Genomic DNA, 24716 nt, shown 5'->3' with positions numbered 1-24716 from the left:
AACTTCCACATGAAAGTATTTTTATTATTTTAAAATAAATGACTAACATTGGTTGAATTATCATCTCTACAGCTTTTCATAAAACTATAAAATAGCCTGTTTGTCTCGTTGGTTACATTTCTTTTGAACATTGAATATAGATTATTTATAATACACATCTGGTGACCATGCTACATGTATGCATAATGAATGATTCAGGAAGCAATGTGACAAACTCCTTTTGCCTCTACCTTCTGTAATATTAACTGTTCACACAGCATGACTTTCTTGCTTATAGATATTCATCACTTCTTGCATTTTTGACTCCGTGTGCGACGGACACAGTGGTACTAGTCTGCAGTTAGTGCATCTGTGTGTACATGTACATTTGTACATGTGTGTGTGTGTGTCTGTCTGTTCCACTGATACATTGTACTGTAAAGGGGGTAATTGTTCACTGGATTTTAATTTGGCTTATTTCGCTGACTAGAAAATGCGCTAAATTAAAACCCAGTGAATATGTAAAATTTAGCATAAAACACATTATCTAAATGATAAAACCGTGAATTTAAAACTCACTGAATATGCCTGAAATGGTAAATCTGCAAAATTTAAACCCAGTGAAAATAAGTCATTTTACAGTACCTCAAGAACCAGTTATCAGATTTTAATGAAACTTGGTACATAGATGCTCTGGATTAATGTTCAGACCTGATTAGTTTTTTGTTGAAATGTGTACTTAAATTAATGACCTAATTTGAATATTAATTAGCTGACTTTAAGCATTTTCACTTGTTTCTCATGTACTATTCAACAGATGTCAATGTAACTTGGTACTTAGATGCTCTAAGATAATGCTCAGACCTGATTAGCTTTTGGTTGAACTCCTACATGCTTATTAATTAGCCAATTTTATACGTTTTCACTTTTTTTAGTTCTGCTGTCATCGAAGATGACCGAGCAGAGCTCATGGGTTGACCACACATGTTGTCGTTATGTGTCCGCCTTGCCTCGTATGTCAACTTTTTTCATTCAAACGACTTCTTCTTCAAAACTGTCAGCTGGATTGCCTTGCTATTCATACATGTACTACACCTACATGTATGTACCTGGGGTGATCCTGTGTCAGATTTGTTCATTTCATGACATCACATGTAAACCTCTATTTTTAGCTCCGCTGTCGACTTTGTCGAGTGAAGCTTATCATATGAGTGATTGTCCGTCGTCGTCCGTGTCAATGTTTTACTTTTTCGACTTCTTCTTGAAAACTACATGCCTGAATGCTTTGATACTTGGTGTATATGTACCTTGGGTAGACCTCTCTCAGATTTGTTCATTTCATGATCATATCTTCAATTCTCCAATTTTGGTGAATATTTTTGTCATTTTTGGTAAAAAGTGATATTTTCGACATCTTGTTAAAAACCGCAAGTCCAATTGCTTTGATACTACATATATAGGTACTAAATGTGGATCTCTCTCAGATTTGTTCATTTTGTAATGATATCTTTAGTTCTCTAATTTTGGTGAATATTTTTGTAATTTTTGGTAAAAAGTGATATTTTCGACTTCTTGTTAAAAACCGCAAGTCCAATTGCTTTGATATTACATATATAGGTACTACATGTAGACCTCTCTCAGATTTGTTCAATTTGTAATGATATCTTAAATTCTCTGATTTTGGTGAATATTTTTGTCATTTTTGGTAAAAGGTGATATTTTCGACTTCTTGTTGAAAACCGCAAGTCCAATTGCTTTGATATTATACAACTGTACATATAGGTACTACATGTGGACCTATCTCAGATTTGTTCATTTCATGATGATATCTTGAAAACTCTAATTTTGATGAATATTTTTGTCATTTTTTGTGAAAAGTGATATTTTTCGATTCTTGTTGAAAACAGCAAGTTTGATTGCTTTGATACTATACATATTGTTCATTTTCTAATGATACAATGTATCTTCTGTTCTTTAATTGCAATGTGCATTGCTAACAGCGGAGCTATCTCAGCCGAAATTGGGGACTTATGTTTTGACCTCCGTGCGTCTGTGCTTCTGTCCATGCGTTCGTGTGTGCGTGCGTCCTGTATCTTAGAAATGCCTGGACCAATCACAATCAAATTTCACACATACATCATACATGATATTATACATAAGCACATTAATTTGTTTCACAATCTGATTCAAGTCAAGATGGCCGACTGGTGGCCATTTTGTAAAACATAATACATCATGTCATAGATATACAGATATATTGGTTTGATGATCCTATTAAAAATGGCCAAATGGTGGCCATTTTTGTGCTAAATATCAAGCATTTCTGGCATTTATGGATGGATTTTGTTCAAACTTGGTACATACATTAGACATTACGGGTTCTAGATGCACGTTATTTTATTTTTGACTCCCATGTGCGAAGCACAAAATGGGAGTCTTTGCAGTTAGTGTGTCTGTATGTGTGTATGTGTGTATGTGTGTATGTGTGTATGTGTGTATGTGTGTCCGACTGTTCCACTGCTATCTCAAGAACCATACATTGGTTTTTGATGAAACTTGGTGCATAGATGCTCTGGGCCAATGCGCAGATTTGATTAGGTTTTGGTAAAAATCCATGCTCGTTAATTACCTAATTTGCATGATAATTAGCTAATTTTTAGCTGTTCTATGACTGTTCCACTGATATCTAAAGAACCACTCATTGGATTTTGATGAAACTTGGTACATAGATGCTCTGAACATATGCGCAGATTTGATTATTTTTTGGTAAAAATCCGTGCATATTAATTACCTAATTTGCATGATAATTAGCTATTTTTTAGTGGTTCCATGACTGTTCCACTGATATCTAAACAACCACTCATTGGATTTTGATGAAACTTGGTACATAGATGCTCTGAACTAATGCTAGGTTTTGATTAGTTTTTGGTAATAAGGTCGTGGCCGAGTTGTAACTCAAAATCTAAACAAAGTCATCAATCAGTGAGTATTATGACAAGCAAAACAAAACATCAAGACGCGGAGAAGAGGTCAGCACAAAACTAATAGGTCAAAAGACAAAGCTGTCTCGCACTACCTAGGAAAACTTGTGAATGTTCGAAGTACAGGTACCCATTGGACAAAAGATACATGGAAGTTTAGCAAACGATCTCCCCGACCCAGTGCAATGTATCCGGTTAGAATCAAAGCTCACGTGTCCCTTATTTGAGCACCGTACCGGTGATTTGAGGGACCAAATTCTGCCGTAAATTCGCCCTTGGATTAAAAAATATAATGGGATTTAAGAAAATAAAATGGGACTTTTAAGGTGTATTTTGGCGTCATTTTTCGGACATTTCAATCAATCCTGCCGGCTAAAATAGAGTCTAAGTTTTACCGTAGTCATTGACATCTGTCTATTCAAGAGTACACGTGTATGATTTTTATCGTGACTAGCGTGAGCGGGTAAGCTTCCTTTCGAGAATGAGCTGTTATCACTGTGAACAATGTTAAATTATTCTTCAGATGACCAGTTTATTTTTTAAAAACAACTAATTTTTTTATTTAAAAAAAATCATGCCGTTTTCGCATCATCCAGCTTTTTGATTGGTTAATTAGCGATTTGACCTATTTGACCTAAGAGAACATGGCGGATATCCTACAGCATCAAACGTTTATACGAGACCGGAATCATTCGCTTACGATGAAACTAAGTTGACTTTTATTTGTATTTCATAACCATTCAACAAATTTATTTTGTGTACATTATTATAATCACTACTGAGTACAGTAATAATCAACAATTCAGAAACGCAGCATGCCGAGATTTTTGTGTTCGTTTTTATTTGAAACTTCGTTTATTTAGAATATATTTTCGTTACCAATAAAATAAAAATCTCTCAGTCAATCAGAAACCCGGATTCATGCCTTTGAGGAAGGTCCCGTTTGAACGCTCACATCGGTTTTTTTTTTCGTTTGGGGGAAAACTAAAACTGGTCGCAATTTTCGAATAAGAATGAGTCGGCAATTTTTAGTGGAGTCGAAAATTTGGAGGTAAATAAAACACCGAAACCCGGCAAATAAATAGGCGGTCAAATTTTTAGAGGGGTCGAAATTTTGGAGTTTTCGCGGTGTTAATTATTCCATTTCAATGAAACTTAGTACAAAGATGCTCTAGGACAATGTACAAACCTAATTAGTTTGGGGTAAAAATCTGTTCATATTAATTCCCTAATAAGCATAATAATTCATAATTTTTTGGTTCTGTTACATTGCGCAGACCTCATTAGTTTTACACTCAAATCTGGTCATATTAATTTTCTGATTTGCATAATTAGTTTTCAGCTAAGTAATTTCGAATTATATTTAATGTGTCTCCAATACTCTCAGCACATGGGAGTTCTTTCTAAGCTTTCTTTGATTTAGATCTGATTCAGAATGGCTGACTAGTGGCCATTTTGTTTTAATAAATGGGCTTCTAGAGTCATATCTCTTATATGCTTTGACTGACTATGTTCTTTAAAATGGCTGATTTTGTTTTAATTAATGCTGTTCCAAAGCAATATCTCTTAATACTCGTTTGACGATCAGATACAAATGTTAATCATTTAAATGTTAAACAATCATCATATTCCTGACATGTTTATATTCCAGCTACATGTATATTACTATGAACAAAATTATACAAAATGTATATCTTAAATTCGATAACTAAATGTGTTTCGTTTCACCTTGGTCTGAGATGATGCAAGGACAATCAACATATGCAATTTAAATATACAGTTCTCTTAGTTGTCTGAGGAAAAAAGTGATCGCTCAGAGACCAGAGATTTACTCTACGCAACATAATTTATGTCTGTGAATATATTAATTGAACATTGCAGCTGCCTCGTCACCAGTATGAATTGTTTATTTCACTTTATACAGCTCAAATCAGTAACTATACACATAAACAAAAGGGCTATCTACATTTACTGAACGATTGACAGTTGCTGTAGTTGAATAATCAGTTAAATTAGAATACTAAGCACCAATGGAAATTGAAATCCCCAGTACAGTACAGAGGATGTTTCCAGGAGAGACCCAAATTCATCTAAAAATTTGGTAATGGTGAAGCTGTTCTTTGAATTTGGAGGAGGTCTATAGATAATGATAATGTTGAAAATGTTGATTTCTTGGTATGCATCTTTGAGAGATAGGTTGCATTTTCCGACTGCCAGCCCTTTTACCTCTACATGTATGAGTTGAAGGCTTTGATATCAAGTGCTGTAATGCTTTGCCAGGCAGAGGGGGAGCGTTTGAGTTTATCTTGATTACTATTGTTCCTGAGATGGAGTACATAATAATGTAGTTGGTTTCTTGCATAAATTGGTTGATTTTTCATTTAAACAGAGAAAACCCTGCATTTGGAATGTTGAGTAGATCATTACTAATTCCAGGTACACTGGTATTTGTAAAGGTGCTCAATAAGTCCATTGTCCATGTAAGCTTGAATTACTATAAGAATAGACAGTGATGGTAGATGTTGAAAAAACTTTTAGTCCACTGAAGCAAAACTTGAAAATCATATTTGAGGCCGCAGCTTTAATAGAAGCTGCACCCCTAACTTGAGACATTGTTTCATGTTGAAAATTAACAAGTTTTGATCCCAGGAAAAAGCCTGCAATATAAGCCGCACCCACATATTTCAGAAAAAAATATACCATTTAATTTTAAATTCAGGCATAATTTTTAGAAGATTTCAATTTTTTCTGATGCCTAGATTAAGGTCTAATTTAAGTTTTCCGTAGTCATTGATGCTTATACTAGAGTACAGTGTTTATTGTGGGTAGCGTGAATGGGTGAACTACGTTTCGACAATGAGCTGTTATTATCGTCAAAAGTGTTAAATTCTTCTTCAATGCTCAGCTTATTTTTCGAAAACAACTAATTTCTTGATTTTAAAAAAAATCATGCCGTTTTCCCATCAAAATCAAAGCCAAACGATCGCACTACAACAACGGTAAATCTTTTTCGTGTTGCTGAACTCCATTAACATATTTAAATGAGCTATGGTAATTTAAACACGTTGGCACCATCCAGCGTTTCTATTGGTTAATTAGCAGCTTGACCTGTCAGGTCAAAAAACAGTTTCAAGTCGCTGAAGGTGTTTGAACAAACATGCCGGATATCGTATCGAATCGAGCGTTGATATGTAACCAAAATCATTCACTTGCGGTGAATCTAAGTTGAATTCAACAATTCAACAAATTTATTTTTTGTACATTATTGTAATCAGTACTGAGTAGTAATCATCAATTGTAACACTTTGAAAACAAGTAAATTATTCACTTGTGTGAAACGCAGCATGACCGGCTGGATTGCAATACCGTTACCGTGATCATTTGCTACGAATGCATCCGTTTTTGTTTTTACTTCTTTTAGAATATACTTTTTGTTTTCAAAAAATATAAAATAAATACATATTACATTAAATATACTGAGTATTTTTTTGTTATCGTGTGAACATTTTTTGTGATTGACTGTAATTCCCCCGATGTCTAAATTAAACATGGAAGTTGCAGTCACTCTGCCGGAAGTCGAACATGCCAATAGTCGAACGCAACCGACTGTCAGACGACTGTCTCTCAGGTGTGACCTATACCGGTGCTAACGAATTAGTGACGTCTATTCAAGAGATTGTAGTATACGGTACCTTAATCTGTAAATGCATACATATCTAGGTATTTGTAGATATTATTTATTGTGCAGTATGCTATACAGTGTGAAATTTCGTTTGTGTACAAGTTTGTCTGTGTGTAAAAATCCAAGTGCGCTTGGAATTGCAACAAATTTGCAATCGAGTGTCGTGCATCTCATTAGCATATCATTATTCCTTCTGGCCTTTGTTTTCTGAAAAAAAATTCCCACTGTTACCGAAGTGAATGCTCTAATTAAAGGCTGCACCAAAACTTCACACATCTGAATTTGCCCATTGAAAAAAATGAATTTTAATTTAAGCCGCGGCCTCAATTAGGAATTTTACAGTAATAGTTCTTTGTTGTTGGGATAAGCACAGGCTCCCCAGCCAGCCGGAGCCAAGCTGACCCTTACCATTATACAGTTAAGGACGCAGCTTGTGAACCAGGCAGTGCTTGGCATGAGACTTTGATTTCGCATAGGGGCGGCGGTATCGGAGCACTGTTCAGTGACGGATGTGCCTCCTATATGAACCTCAAGTTATTTTGAAGACTCGGTTGGGCCTTCTTGCCAAGAACCAAATCCCAGGGCATCATCCCACGCCCCAATAACATAGTGGGTACGGATGACCGTCAGAAACAGATTCTATGTCCTGTCCGAGCTCTGAGCTGGTACTTTGATCGCACCAAGATGTCTTGGGGCAGCGAGAAGCACATGTTTGTCTGTTATAGCCACCCTGACTCGAATATCACCATTTCACAGTGGATTGTTAATACGATCGTGGAAACGTATAATTTAACGGCTTCTTCAATGACCAGTTTGGAACATCACCAGGTGAGTGCACATGAGTGCGTGGAGTAGCCAACTATTTGGCTTTGATGTCTGGTGCCTCACTGGAGCAGGGTTCTGGAGATCTCATAATGTCTTCATTAACTTTACCTGACTCCTGAGAAACAAAAACCAGCCTCTTTTTGCTTGGCGCTGCTGGCTTTGGTCTGCGCTATCAAACCCAACCAATATACTATTTTAATACATTAAAATTGTTTGGGCCATATTTTATTATATTACTATTATATTACTGATTGTCCGCCGTCGTCGTTGGCGCCAACTTTACAATTTCAACTTTTTCTTCGAAACCGCAGGTCAGAATGTTTTCAAATTTGATATGCAAGTACCTTGGATGGTTCTTTTTCAGATTTGTTCATTTCATGTCAAAATCTCAAATTCTTTATTTTTGGTGAATATTTTTGTCATTTTTGGTAAAAAGTGATATTTTCGACGTCTTGTAAAAAACCGCAAGTCTGATTACTTTGATATTACATATATAGGTACTATATGTGGACCTCTCTTAGATTTGTTCATTTCGTAATGATATCTTTAATTCTCTAATTTTGATGAATATTTTTGTCATTTTTGGTAAAAAGTGTTATTTTCAACTTCTTGTTGAAAACCTCAAGTCCGATTGCTTTGATATCACATGTATAGGTACTACATGTGGACCTCTCACAGATTTGTTCATTTTGGTGAATATTTTTGACTCCCATTACGGTTAGTGTGTCTATGTGTGTGTATGTGTGGGTGTATGTGTGTGTATGTGTGTCCGTCTGTTCACTGATATCTCAAGAACCATACATCAGTTTTTGATGAAAATTGGTGCATAGATGCTCTGGGCTAATGCGCAGATTTGATTAGGTTTTGGTAAAATTTCATGCATATTAATTACCTAATTTGCATGATAATAAGCTAATTTTAGCTGTTCCATGACTGTTCCATTGATATTTAAAGAACCACTTATTGGATTTTGATGAAACTTGGTACATGGATGCTCTGAACTAATGCTTGGATTTGATTAGTTTTTGGTAAAAATTACCTAATTACTAATTACCTACATATTAATGACCTAATTTGCATAATTAGTTATTTTTCAGCTTTTCCACAGATATCTCAAGTACTAATTATCACATTGCAATGAAACTTGGTACATAGATCCTTTAGGACTATCCAGAGACCTGATTAGTTTTAGGGTAAATAAGTGTGTATATTAATTACCTAATTTGCATAATTAATTAATTTTCAGCTTTCACACTGATTTCTCAAGTACTAATCATCCCATTTCAATGAAACTTTGTACATGGATGCTGTAGAACAATAGACAGACCTGGATAATTGTGGGTAAAAATCTGTACATATTAATTACTAATTTACATAATTAACCACTTTTAAGCTATCACACTGATATCTAAAGTACTAATTATTCCATTTCAATGAAACTTGGTGCAAAGATGCTCCAGGACAATGTACAAACCTTATTAGTTTTGGGTTAAAATCTGTTTATATTAATTCCCTAATTAGCATAATAATTTATAATTTTTTTTGGTTCCAATCACAATAAAACTTGGTACATAGATGGTCTGTTACATTGCGCAGACCTCATTAGTTTTCCATTAAAATCTGTTCATATTAATTTTCTGATTTGCATTATTAGTTTTCGGCTTTTCTACACTATCACTATCACTGACAAGTAATTTTGAATTATATTTAATGTGTCTCCAATACTCTCAGCACATGGGAGTTCTTTCTAAGCTTTCTTTGATTGTAATTTTTGGTAAAAAGCGATATTTTTGACTTCTTGTTGAAAACCTCAAGTCCGATTGCTTTGATATTACATATATAGGTACTATATGTGGACCTCTCTCAGATTTGTTCATTTCGTGATGATATCTTTAATTCTCTAATTGACTCCCGTGTGCGAAGCACAAAAGGGAGTCTTTGCAATTACCCTGTCTGTATGTCTGTATGTCTGTATGTCTGTATGTCTGTATGTCTGTCACTTTTTTTGTTCCACCGTTATCTCAAGAACCACTAATCAAATTTTGGTGAAACTTGGTACATAGATGCTCTGGGATAATGCGCAGAGCTGATTAGGTTTTGGTAAAAATCTATGAATATTAATTACCTAATTTGCATGATAATTAGCTGATTTTTAGCTGTTCCAAGACTGTTCCACTGATATCTGAAGAACCACTCATTGGACTTTGATGAAACTTGGCACATGGATGCTCTGAACTAGTGCGCAGATTTGATTAGTTTTGGGTAAAAATCTATGAATATTAATTACCTAATTTGAATGATAATTAACTGATTTCAAGCTGTTCCATGACTGGTCCACTGATATTTGAAGAACCACTCATTGGAATTTGATGAAACTTGGCACATGGATGTTCTGAACCAATATGCAGGTTTGATTAGTTTTGGGTAAAAATCCATGAATATTAATTACCTAATTTGCATGATAATTAACTGATTTTAAGCTGTTCTATGACTGTTCCACTGATTTTTGAAGAACCACTCATTGGATTTCAATGAAACTTGGCACATGGATGCTCTGAACTAAGGCGCAGATTTGATTAGTTTTGGGTAAAAATCTGTTAATATTATTAATTACCTAATTTACATATAATGATTAATAAATTTTTGGCTTTTCCACTGATATCTCAAGTACTAATCATAACATTTCAATAAAACTTGGTACATAGATGTCATATGACACTGCACAGACCTGATAGTTTTTAGGGTAATATCAGTACATATTAATTACCTAATTTGCATAATTAATTAATTTTCAGGTTTTGATATTTTGAGTAATAATGATCACGTTTCAATGAAACTTGGTACATAGTTACTTGAGGACTGTGCAGAGACCTAATTAGTTTTGGGTAAATATTTGTGCATATTAATCACCTTATTAACATAATTAGTTAATTTTCAGCTTTTCACCTGATATCTCAAGTACTATTCATCACATTTCAATGAGACTTGCGACATAGATATTCTAGGACTATGCAGAGACCTGATTAATTTTGGGATAAATAATTGTGCCTATTAATTACCTAATTTGCATAATTAGTTAATTTTTTGCTGTTCTATGGCTGTTGCACTGATGTCTAAAAACCACTCATTGGATTTCAACAAAACTTTTCAAGAGTACCTGTCACATTTCAATGAACCTAGGACTATACACCATATTAGTTTTTGGTAAATATTTATGCTTCTTAATCACCTAATTAACATAATTAATTAATACTGTATTTCTCAAGTATTGATCATCACATTTGAATAAAACTTGGTACATAAATGGTCTAGGACAATAGACAGCCTGATTAATTTTGGGTTAAAATCTGTTCATATTAATTCTCTAATTAGCATAGTAATTAATATTTTTTTGGTTCTAATCACATTTCAATGAAACTTGATACATTGTGCAGACCTTATTAGTTTTACACTTAAATCTGTTCGTTACCTTATTTGCATAATTAATTTTCTGCGTTTCCATCAACATCTCAAGTTCAAGTAATTTTGAATTAATTTTTAATGTATCTCCAATACTCTCAGCACACGGGAGTTCTTTCTAAGCTTTCTTTGATTTTGATTAATATTTTTGTCATTTTTGGTAAAAAGTGATATTTTCGACTTCTTGTTAAAACTGCAAGTCCAATTGCTTTTATATGAAATACATATAATCTGGACCTCTCTAAGATTTGTTAATTTCGTGGTGATATCTTCAAGTATCTAATTTTGATGATTATTTTTGCCATTTTTGGTGAAAAGTGATAGTTTCGACTTCTTGTTGAAAACCGCAAGTCCGATTGCTTTTATATTACATACATATAATCTGGACCTCTGTCAGATTTGTTCATTTTGTAATGATATCTTCAATTCTCTAATTTTGGTGAATAGTTTTGTCATTTTTGGTAAAAAGTGATATTTTCAACTTCTTGTTAAAAACTACAAGTCCAATTGCTTTCATATTACATATATAGGTACTACATGTGGACCTCTTTCAGATTTGTTAATTCAGTGGTGATATCTCCAATTATCTAATTTTGATGATTATTTTTGTCATTTGTGGTGAAAAGTGATATTTTTGAATTCTTGTTGAAAACAGTAAGTCCCATTGCTTTGATACTTTACATATTGTTCATTTTCTAATGAGATCTTCTGTTCCTTTATTGAAATGTGCATCGCTAACAGCGGAGCTATCTCAGCCGACTGGCTGCTTGTTCAAATCCATCTCCTATTAATGGTTTCAATCTAATCTCAATGACTTCATCAGCATCAAATTGATATGGCAGATCACAAAATTTTGGACGAGGACTGTGTCATTAACAATGACTTGTTAGCAAGTACTTTTAGATTTCTCTCAGTTTTTCGATCATTTCTGCTTTTTTGTGTTGAAAAATGTGCATTTCAGTCGTCAGAGCTTTCCCACCTCCAGTGAGCTTGCTACTCTACATAACGAGAAATAAATTAAATTTATTTTTTCCATGGATTTTCTGGTACAGATAGGTGATGTAGTAAACTATTAGGATTGTGAAAACTCATTTGTTTACCTAATCATACCTACTAGAAAATCTGTGGAAAATCCGCCCACCTCCCCACAAGCTTCCGAGCGCAATATGTGGGTGGGTGGGTATTACATTCATACCTTCCTGGACCTTTCAAATTCAAATTTTAACTTCACACATCAGCTCATATTTTTGTGTCAATAGTACAAATGTAGATTATGGAAATGACTTATTTATTTCACAAATTTTGTCTGTAGTGTCATAAATTAAAAAAAGAAATTGAGTGACTCAAAAATACAGAAAAATGACAAAATTTTTACCACAATTTTGATGGAAAAAAATACAATGCTCAAAAGGGTTAGGGTTGAAGCAAAACATCTACTAAATACATGTAGTTTATATAATATTTCCATATTCATATCAGGGATAATTACTTCCAAACTGCCGTATTTTAGCTGGCACAGAAAGATGTGGAAAGTACCGGTCCACAGTGAATTAAGATAAGTTTTCACTAACTGACCAAATTGGGGTAGTCCCAAGTTGCTTATTTCCCAACAAATTGCATTCAGAGTTTTTAAGACCTATGACATAATGATGATCAATGTATAAAAAATGTTATCATAAATAATGTGACTTTTGCTTCTATTCTCCAACCCTGTTCAATGGACATTCAGCTTTATATAGAGCATAAAACACATATAGTATTTTCTAACCTGTTAGAACTTATCCATAGAGGGCACATGTCATTTTACAATTACTATGAAGGTACATGTACTTAAAAAGGTAACTAACTATGTTTACGCTCTATTGTGAACCACCACATTCATCATGTTAACTTCAACCATGTAACATCGCCCTCTATGGCCGACATGTACATGCAAATTAGCTTTTTGAAAAAAGTAGTGCAAGTCTTTCATTTTGAGTTATATGTACATACATGTAGCATCCTGTAGTGGCAATTAATGATTTTAAAATATTTTGGCTAGCAAGGAATGTTACAGAAAAGTACATCCAAAACACTACATCCAAATTATTTTGTTTTCAATATACATGTACATGTTGTAGTCACACATTTCCTTTAGTTTCCTTTTGAATTTTTGATTACTTTTATATTTTTTTATGCTGAAAATGAATAATCGTTAATGGTGAGTGTTGCTAACAAGATTCTGTTTTTTGAAGTGAATTGTGAAAACAAAATCCCAATTTACTGTACATACAGTTCTCAAGTCTAATTAAGAATCACTTATTTTCAAACACTAGGCGTTTTAACGAAATGCCGAGTGAGGGCCGTATATAACAGTCTCTCGGGCCTTCGCTTGAAATGCATTCGGCATTTTGTTAAAATGTCTACGGCATTTGAAAATAAGTGACTCTTTATTAGGCCCTAGAACTGTTGACAGTCTAGTCAACATGCAACATGGCATGTTACATGGATCAACTTCTGTTTACAAAAAATATTCTATATCAGCATGGCTCTAAGGTATCCAATGTAAACACTTTCTAACAGATATTATTAGATGGTATTAGCAAAGTAAACTGATGATTCCAAGTGGGGGACCAGGTAGAAGGTTTTTGATAACAAAATAATATGTTTACATTAAAGAAATCTTACATTTATAATTGAGTTGAGGTACTGATTAAATATCATAATAGTGACCCCACTATTATCCATTTGTGAATTATGTCATAATTAATGGTCTTGTAATGTGACCTCACTATTGTCTGATGCCTTGGTGATCACCTATTGAACTCTCAAATAAGGGCTGCTCGTATTTCACAGTCTGAGAGCAGTTATTGACATGGCACAACAACAATAATGTTTCTTATGTGAACAGATCTTCCTGAAAGAATGGCATAGAGAATTCCTTCACATCTTTAGATTGTCGCCTCTGACAACAATTGATCTCAATCTCTTCTTTTTATTCGCAATTCTTTTTTTGGTTTCAACTTTTTAACAATCTGGAACTGTTATTGCTGTCACTATAGACAAGTTGTCTATATAAAAACATACATGTGTCAATAAAAAAAAAACCTTGCGGCATCTGTGTTTGTGGACAAGTGTTATTCAGTTGCCTGGTATTAACATGTGTATCTTAGCAGTGTGATCCCACTTCAAACGTAGTTAAAATAACAAGACATAGCAGCACTATTTAGACAACGGTAGTCAACCTTTTATCAGCTGCATAATAGATAGGCCCACATTTAGGCTTGATGCCAAGTTGTCTAATGTGATGTTCTAATCAGAAGTTGCTTCTGCTTTGTAATGTCTGGACCACAAAAACATATCTGGAATTGGGAGGAATCCCTTGTTCTACAGAAACCTTCGGCAGTATGGTTTGTAAGTATAGTACATGCTATATGTAAGTTCTATGTGCTTCATTTATCTTGTGACAGGTGTGGTAACGTCTTTTGGATTTGTGTCTCATTTTGCCCAAATATTACATATTAATATCTCAATATGTTACAATTTTGTCAATTTTAGTAACTGGAGCATTTTATTATTACCAGGTCGTGTGATTATAAACACAGCTATAAAATTGATTTTATATGATCATGACCTTGTAGGTTGCAAAAATCAGATTAGTAATACTATGTATAGATAACATTTTAATGTTAAATTTAGCTTTTGTGTGAGAAAAAATTTTCACTGCATACTCAATCTGACACGTAAGTTGGTTTTATTTTTTTTTATAGTGTGACAATGGAGTTATACATAAAAAGACATAGCCATTTGATCTGTGATTCTTTTGGATTTCCTCTTAATAGTATATTTTTGATAGCATTTATAGTTCTTAGACTGAGATACTACCGGTATTGAACAAAAGATGATATTGCCATCATAAAACAGGTGTATTCAATATAATCCCCATAGTAACATTTTTGTCTCATTGTAGTAAAATCATAAATTTATTCTATATAATTTTGTGTATACATGTACATGTATTCAGCAAGTATTCTTCTTGAATTGTTTCTTCATGTTTGTCAGGGTTCTCGTCCACAATTCATTCATTATTTTGTTGGTATTTATAACATTAGCATGTTTTTGTATAGACTTTTGACAGTGTGGTTCATGGATACCAACCACCACCTGTTGCTATGTAGACCTTCTGTTTCCTTGGGTCCTTGTGCAACCTTGTGTTTTTATTAATAGTTTAAACACTACAAGTGCAAATTGAACTATGAACTGCAGACCTTGTATGTATGTATTGGCAATTTCCTCAAAAAACAGAAATGTTATCAAAGCAGTTTGTTTTAGAATTCTAAGTGTGATTAGATTTATTAGTGTTTAGTTTATTTTGGAGTAATCAGTCTTGTGTTGTGGTAGCCTAGCAGTCGTAGACATTATATCCATGCCACACAAACACACACACAGACTGCACACGGCTGCTTTTTAAATCTTGCAAAACAATTGATCTTTTCTATAGCACCGCTATAAATTAAAGCCTGACCTCTTTAGAAATCTACTCAACACCTTTTCAAAGTACACAGCTGAAAATCTATAAAGGGTCTCTGTTGGATTAATAAATAGTTGATGTTCCAATAATTACACACATCCTTCCACTGACATTGTGATGTTCATCATCCAAAGTTAGAATTGAATGGCAGTGCTGTAGGGGTTTCAGTTCTGAATGAGCCCTTTTTTACATGTAAATGAAATCAAAATACCGATACCTAAAATGCAGTCACCTTCCCCACCATCTTTGTCATCACAGCAGACCAGTCAGAATACAACGCATTTCTTTCAGGCCTTACTGCACATACATGTACAAATGTACTATTTTATATTCGTCAGTCACGCTTACACATTACACATACTACAGCCGTTCTGTGTCACTTAAGTTGGTTCATGCTTTGATTATTAAAAAAATATCTATGGCAGAAGTAACACATGCCTGGAGTGTAAATATTAATATGTCATTGTTTAGTATTTCAGCCTTTTTAAATTGGAATGACAGTCACCACATTTTTTGGCTATCACTAACTTACAAATAGCTCTACTGATAGTGACAATGACGTCTTCTTTGATGACAATCATGAGTTATTTAGATGCATTGTCTGTCATCACTGAATTATTTCATGTAACTTATCCTTACAAAACAATTCCTAATTTAATTTGACCTTCGGACATCTTTGATTTCCTGTTCAATAATTCCTAGGGGGCAGTGTCCTTAATTTCCTAATTCACCTTTCAAATAAGGCAAGATTCAATCAAAACAGTGTGTTACCATTAAATCATAGTACATGTACAAGTATGTTTTCACAACATGCATTTTGTTGACATCCATTAAAATTTTAAAACAAAAATTATATCCACCCTATTTTTGTTTACTTTGCTCTCAAATGGGTTAAATACAGTAAGCATGTATTCAGTGATTGTTCTGCTTGACTGATACTTCCACACCATATTTTGTTTGTAATAACCTGACATTAACTTGGCCATTCGTGCAAGTACCGCTTACCTATAGAATTATTGGACACTGCTCTGGGCAACCATTTATATCAGTTTCTCATTAGTTATTTCTGCAATGTACTCATGACAGCTTGTTTCATTTCTAAAGAAATCATGAAGTCTAATTATTATAGCTATAGAGTCAACTCACCTGCATTCAGTGTTACTAACTGAGCTGGAACATTAGTATAGCCCTGAAGACTAAATGCTGATATTAATAAAACACACCATGTTTAATATTCCCAATAAAATGGTGAAGCTCGTCTGTGATATAGGCATGATTAGGACAGATATTGTGCTTGCACCCTCTTACTCCGCCTCTTACCAAACCTGGAACAGTCTGTAAATTATGATCAGGTATAACACATATAGTGTGTTACCAATGGTAACAAAGGTGTGCTCCCTCTTGAAAATTTTTCTAGAAAAAACCCTGATCAACTATACTGTAATTACTTAATTAGAAGTACATATAAACCTAAAATTGCATTTGATCACTGAATCTTTGTGAGCATTGAAACACGTCTGTAATATACATAAGCACATGTGCTTCTACCAGAATTAATACAGTATATCAAAAATCACTAGCGAGCTAAAAATATTTACTCTTGGTAACATTTGTGCTCTGGACTAATGCACCGATTTTATTAGTTTTGGGTAAAATACTTGCATATTAATTACAGGGTTTTTTCTAGAAAAAAACTGCTGCAAGAGGGAGCACTGCAATTCAGTGGTGCCACCAAGTGGGGGAGATAGGGTTCTCTCTACCAGGGTGCGGAGTTTTTGATAATTCTAGGTTAAAATGGAGCATTCTATGGCTTCCTTGGGGTCAAAATTATTATCAGACAGGTCACAGTTTTTTTCCCTGGTCAATCAGAATTTTATGGTTGCCAGAGGATCTGCTCCCCAGGGTAAGAGGGCATGGCCATTGCATGAGGGCGCTGCACCCTGTTCCCTTGTTTAAAAAAAATCCCTGGATTACACAGATGCTTTAGAACTACATGTATGAACAGACCTGATTAGTTTTGGGTAAAGATGTGTGCATATTAATCAGCTAATTTGCATAATTAGCATATTCTAAGCTTTAATTATCACATGATAATGAAACTTGGTACTAGTACATGTGTGCCTGAGACCTAAATCTTTGCATAATAATTGATTAATTTGCATATTCATTTGGTTCATTGGGGAATTTCACAGACATAAGTTTAATGTTGAAAACACATTATTATTAGCCCATTTCTGATACCTCAAAAAATCAGGTGTAACTTCTAGAATTAGACTGAAAACAACAGTTGTAAAATCAATGTATTTTCTGTAAATATTATAAAGTTTGATAATGTGGATCTCGTTTTTTTCAAGTTGTGCATCTCAAGTAGCAGGAAACAAGCCAAGCTTCTTGTTTGAAAGGCTAATATTAAATTTTGAATTAATTTTAATGTGTCTCCAATACTCTCATTCTAAGCTTTCTTTGATTTTAAAATGGTCTGAATTGTAAGTGATAATTATCTTTCATGTTTATTTGTGTGAGTGATACGATAAGCAGAGTGATCATTCTTCTCAATGCCTGCTTTTGTAGGTAGGTTTAGCGAGCTGTGCTGTTTGACTAATACTGGCCACTTTTTTTTAAATCAATCTATTCTTGGGGTGATACATTGTAATGTTCTCTGAAAGATGAGTACCAAATAAATCATTTACCTGTGTACTTTTTAAATACTAAGGTAGCGGGATTATTATTTGCATACTTGTTTTCATCTTCTAATTGTGACTAAATGACTACAAATAGACCCGGGAAAGTATAAATTTTTAGAATCGCCAGACTTCAAGCTTTTCACAAGTGTATTTTGCATGCCCGTATCTGCATTCTACAACGCGTTACTCAATCAAAGGTGAAAAATTACTTTTTATGTAAATAAAATAATTACGTATTTATGCTGACGATAAGAAGTATTTTTTTCACTTTTCCTAGTTGTTCAATAGTCTGGTAAATTGAATGTGTCTGGTCAGTTTTATTTTAAAAAAATAGTGTGCTGAATTTCAATTACTGTTTTAGTCACATTGCCCCCAACTCAAACCACAATTCGTTGGTAATTAATCGATGAAATAGTTTGTCTAGACACATTCAAGTTCCTCTCATTGTCACCTTAAAGCTGTGAAAATTTGGTGTTAATCCAACGACAATAAGTATACGTTATTTTTTGTTAAAGACCTTGTATTTTGAAAAACATAAACTCCTAGAAAACGTCCATGAAGTAACAGCAAAGATTTTCAAGCTTGTTTATGGGCACAATCAATTTGTTTTCCCATCAAGGTCTGTTTTACCATGTGTAGGGGCATCCAAATGTGTAAGGCTATTAGAAACCAAAAAAATAAAGGAATGGGATAGCTATAATTGGATAAATTCGGCATATGAAAACACCAAAATCAATGATTTTTTTCAGTGGCTGTGTGACCTTGTGTCTGATACATTCATATGCAAATGACTAATCTGTGAAACAAACAGGGGCGGAGACAAACCACTCGAATGTTTGGAAACACTCAATAGTTGTGTTCACGTTACACGAAGTAAGGGCTAAGATTTAAGCTAATTTAGGCTTATCTAGCATATTTGCATTTCGGCTAGACCCAATTGCGTCCACGCACAGGGAGGGCCAGTCGTTAGCACGGGCTAAGGGGTGCCATTAGTCGGTGACATTTGGTAAGCCGCTATTTACGAACGAAAAATGGATGACACACGCGAGGTTCTATTTCTGCTGCTGGCATGTTTCGTTCTAATTTTGAAGCGACGTGCACAGGAACGCGAGAGAAGACGGACCACTTATTTGGATGCACATAAACAGTATACAACAGGCGTAACAGAATACAGCGTTTTATTAATGCATGTCGTAGACAGCGAACCAAATTTATTTTGTCTACGATTGGAGCTGCTGTACGCTCTACTACAGTGACCCGATTAGTGTGGAAGTGAGCGCGGAGTAATGACTGGTGGAATAGTGTCGTTATACGAACATGGGACAATTTTCACACCCAAAGGTCGCCGCAGAGGGCGCTTAGCCCTGGGCTAAGCGTTCGCGCATACTTCGTTAGCCCGTGCTAAGGTCTAGACTGCGTCTTAAATTCGGATCAGATTTAACCCGTACTTAGCATTCCTTAGCCCGTGCTAAGCGTTCACGCACGTTTTCTTAGCACGGGCTAAGGAATTTGACCTCTTGGCCCGTGCTAAGGAGCTGTGCGTGAACGCAACTATTGTGTGTCAGATAGCTACTGATAACACATCCTAACATTGCTTTGTCTTGAGTTTATCTTTGAAACTTATAGGCACACAGATTAAACCTGTGTTGTTGATTTTGGAAAATACTACTGAGGCTGCCTTGCTTCCCTTCAGAAAATATACATTTTAACCAACTTACATGACATTCTATGTTATGTTGACTTTATCATATGAAAGTTTATAGTGCATTTCATCAATTAATAAATAAATGTAAAAATCGTAATTTTCAACACAAATAATAGTCTCGCTACCTTAATATATTCAGTATTTATCTTCAATTAGGCGCCACTTTGTTACACTTTCATTTCATGGTGGCACTTAATTGTGGTTAAATTTGGGCAACTTTGTTTCAAATGGCACTTATTTCAAGCACTTCAAGTTCTAGTAAGTACTGGTAACTGTGTTTCCAATCTGATTGCTGTGTTTCAACCTATTGTTCTTGCTCCATTCTTGGCAATATTTTACATTACAGTCAGATGCTTAGTCAATGTAGCCTTTATTTGAAATACTGAGTAAAAGACCTGTTTTCAGACAGTCTAGAAAGTTATACAAAAATTATCATCCTTTAGAAAACATTCACAGTTTGCTGTACGATCAACAGAAAAATAAAACAAACACAAATGCATCACTTACATGTAGTAGTAAATGATCACGGTAGCGAAATCCAGTCATACTGCATTCCACAGTTACGATTATTACTCACAAGTAATTATAACAACGTACAAAAAATAAAATGCAAGTAAAATTCAACTTAATTTCATCATAAGCGATGATTCTGGTCGCATGTAAACACTTGATGCGATACGATATCTGCCATGCTTCCTGTGTAGGAGTTGACCTGAAACGTGTTCTTTGAGCTCATTTAAATAATGTATGAACGCAACATGGAAGAGATTTGTCCATGTTTGCGATCTTTTTGGCTTTAATTTTGGTGGGGAAACTGTAAACTGAGCATTTAAAGAATAATTTAACACTGTTTACTGTGATAACTTTTCATTTGAAACAGAAAATTTTTGCATAGTTTTAATTTTGTGTTTATGGACTTTGCTAAATTAAAAACCACACGAATATTTTCTACTTCTACAGTAGACCAAAGAAACATGTTTCAAGAGATTATAGACCGATTTCTTAAAATTTGTCAGAAAACCAAATTTTTTGGCATAAAAGCCCATCTTTCAGTAACAGTAAGGGACTTACGCGATCGCGTCTATCGCTACTATTCAATTCGCCGGCGCCCAATTCACGGTCATTACGTGCCAAAATTTCAACTCTGTCTGGTGCTTAATTGGAGTGTAAAATACGATGTTTTCGTGGCACTGGCACCTAATTGAAGGTGGCGCTTAACTGAAGACAAATGCGGTTATTGTGTTAATAAACTTTACTCTACCGGGTAATTCTTGTGACAATCAAATAAGCATTGATACATGTAACTGCTGGATACTGAAACTCTATGAAAGCCTAAAAACAGTCAATTCTCGTCCTATCTCACTTTCAGTAATTGTGAACTGTTAAATTGTCACCACTATAATTATTAAAAAAATTGATGGCATTTGTGATATCTAAACTTCAGGAAAGCTACTTTGACTTCCTGTTTACAATTGTTGCTAAACCGAATGTTCCTCAATACATGAAATTCTTAAAAAGCTGAAGTGTGTCTCAAAGTTAAATGAGCATTCTACCCCCCCTTTCCTTTAATAGAATATTCCATTCTCTGACATTGGGTGTTAGCTCTCAGCATATTTACTACTTAATCAGCTTATTAAGCCAAACATTGAAATCAGTAAGTCGGACAGGTGCAGTTCTCTAAATTACCTCTATTTGTAAGCTTATGAATATTAACATACATTGTAATCAAAAAATTCAATTTGAGCAGTGTAACCCAGGACAACAATATCCTGTTTCAGTGTATGTATCCCACATAGCAATATTAGAACAGCCAACAGTTCATTAGAAATATGAGTAATGCCAGAGTGCTGAGTTAAGAGGGGCCATAATACGATGCTCAGTATTAATGGCCAGGTTTATGTCATGTGTGGACTACAGGTAAATTTGATACTGTTGTGAACTTTTTTGTTTCTGTTTCTCATTATTTCATTAACTCTACTGACATTAAATTAGATTATGGTGAATATTGTTGTTTTGTATGATTTATCTTTCATGTTTCCACAAGTTGGGGCTGAATATTTATAGTGTTTGAAATGCAAAACATTCATGTAACTTTGTAAAAATCTACCCCTTGAAATCATCACCAATACATGTCATTGAATGATTCAAGCAATAAATATCAATTGTTTTACAAGAGAGTAGAAATATGTAGAGAGGCTGTCATGCTACAAATTGTAGGTCTCTGGAAAATATATGAGTTTTTAGCTCTGCTGTCGACTTCGAGCAGAGCTTATCATATGAGTGATTGTCCGTCGTTGTCCATGTCAATGTTTTACTTTTTCAACTGTTTCTTGAAAACTACAAGACTGAATGCTTTGATACCTCGTGTATATGTACCTTGAGTAGGCCTCCCTAAGATTTGCTCATGATGATATCTTCAATTCTCTAATTTTGATGAATATTTTTTGTAAAAAGTGATATTTTCGACTTCTTGTTAAAAACTACAAGTCTGATTGCATTGATATTACGTATATAGGTACTACATGTGGACCTCTCTCAGATTTGTTCATTTCGTGATGATATCTTTAATTCTCTAATTTTGGTGAATGTTTTTGTAATTTTTGGTAAAAAGTTATATTTTCAACTTCTTGTTGAAAATTACAAGTCTGATTGCTTTGATATTATACATATAGGTACTACATGTAGACCTCTCTCAGATTTGTTCATGTCATGATGATGTCTTCAATTCTCAAATATTAGTGAATATTTTTGTAATTTTTGGTAAAAAGTGATATTTTCGACTTCTTATTAAAAACCACAAGTCTGATTGCTTTGCTATTACACATATAGGTACTACAGGTGGACCTCTCTCAGATTTGTTCATTTCGTGATGATATCTTCAATTATCTTGTTTTGATAAATATTTTTGTCATTTTTGGTGAAAAGTGATATTTTCGAATTCTTGTTGAAAACAGCAAGTCTGATTGCTTTGTTACTATACATATTGTTCATTTTCTAATGATATCTTCAGTTCTTTAATGGTAATGTGCATCGCTAACAGTGCAGGTAACTCAGCCAACAGGCTGCTTGTTTAATAATTGACATATATTCTGTGTACTTGTATTGAATGATTCATGATAGATGGAAAAATTCAATTTGTTGAATTGCATTGTAATAATTCCTTCGTCTTTATTTCCAGAACCCAGATTTTCGCTTGACGAGGGACCAGTCAGCAGCATTCCGTCCAAATGAAGTTCATGGTAGCAGTTCAGCAAGGAAATCAAGTCATTCAGCCATTGATTACCCAGAAAGACATTCAGCTTCTCCACATTTAAGTATGTGTAATTATTAGCTGGGTTTTATTTTCACTTATTTTGCTGATAGCTAATACCGTGAGACAAGTGAATCAATCTAAACTGTTGTGGGTGAGTCTTATCTACAGGTCAGACTGCACATGCATATTCCTATAGTAATGTACTGAAATCATGGAGACAGCTAATCAGTGATAACACATAATTCTGTGTTGAATACATAGTTGCATAGTGATTCACCATGCTATTCTTGTATGTACTTAGAATGGCTGAATTCTAGGCTAATACCATGATCTCACTGAAAAAACTTACGCTGGTGTTGTGCTGGTAATTAAAAAAAAATGAGATCTTACAATCTTGCACCAGCATTTCTTACAAGTGGGTAAATATGGCATCCACTAAATAATTTGGATAGTGGCAATGACTTTCAGATAAGCAATGTTTTCATAACCATATGTCTTATATTGTACTTTTTGAATCAAGCAATAATAATTCTCCACCATGTAATATGTCATACATATAATCTGCTTGTACAGTGTATATGTGCTTATTATCGCATATACAGGTCAGTATAACAACCTACACTGTCTGAAAATTTAACACATATTGCAGGTACCTACATTTACTTTCAAATAAGATGAATGTGTATACAGTTGACTGTGGCACTGAACCTCCATTTAGGATGCCAATGAACTTATACCACTTAATGGGAATTGTCTTCAATGCTGTAGATCTCATTGGCATAATGTGTTCACACCTGTTTTTAGGCCACCTAATTACATTACGCCAGTGAAATCCAGGGTTAAGGTGTTCACTGTTTTTCTCTTACGCTGCCATAAATTACACCTGTGTATCGTGACACAAAAAAAATGAGGTGAACACAATTGCTTAATTTAAAACCTTATGTTTATTCAAATTTGACTGTAGAATGTAGCCTTCACAAAATCCAGTGAATTTAAAATAACAAGTAGTGAATATGTATATACATGCATGTTGTATGAGGTTAGCATTTGGTAAACACCACACAAATACATGTAATGAGATATCCCTTCAACATCAAATGTTCTGGAATTTGAACCCTGCAACCCACCTTCTACAGTTCTCTTTTGGAAGTTCAAATCAAATTACAAATTTGCACTTCTTCTTCTTCAAGCATGTGTGATATATTATGGAAAAACAATTTTTCATTGAATATAGTGAAAAATATTATCTCGCTGGTTACACATTTTAATGAAAAGCAGATTATTTGAAAATTATTAGTAATATTAGGGTACATCATTTTTAAAGCTGTTGTCAAACGATATTTTGAAATATTAAGAAGTACTTTCACTACTGAAACCAATTTTTCCATTTTCCAGGACATTTTCAAAAAAATTTAATGGTGACACATTCATTTTCTATATTTAGTATGTCATAATAATTACAGTATGAAAAACATAACAAAAATAATTTTCAATTTAGTCTGAGTCTAGCTACTTAACATGATTTTGAATAGTAACAAATATCTTTGTAAAAGAGTTTAAGTTTGAGTGAAATCACCTGCCCTCCATTAATGTATGTGATTAACAGTTACAACTGTATGTGTGCACTGTAATCACGTC

General features: G+C 34.1%; 1 protein-coding gene across 2 annotated transcripts in view; it reads left to right on the top strand.

Moving 5' to 3' along the window:
* Positions 1-24716, top strand: part of LOC102801257 (leucine-rich repeat-containing protein 49-like) — a 133530-nt gene that overhangs the window by 8856 nt on the left and 99958 nt on the right. The window contains exons 1-2 of one of the 2 annotated variants that reach the window (XM_085507283.1): positions 14230-14319; positions 23004-23139. In XM_085507283.1, the coding sequence (XP_085363409.1) occupies positions 14245-14319; positions 23004-23139 (211 nt within the window). In that variant the 5' untranslated portion in view covers positions 14230-14244. Of the gene's footprint in view, positions 1-14229; positions 14320-23003; positions 23140-24716 lie in introns of those variants that run through there. The other variant, XM_085507282.1, reaches the window with a different exon arrangement.

This window comes from Saccoglossus kowalevskii, chromosome 13, assembly GCF_978046115.1.
Source record: "Saccoglossus kowalevskii chromosome 13, keSacKowa6.1, whole genome shotgun sequence".
Taxonomy (NCBI): domain Eukaryota; kingdom Metazoa; phylum Hemichordata; class Enteropneusta; family Harrimaniidae; genus Saccoglossus; species Saccoglossus kowalevskii.
This window is presented reverse-complemented; position numbering and strand designations above follow the sequence as displayed.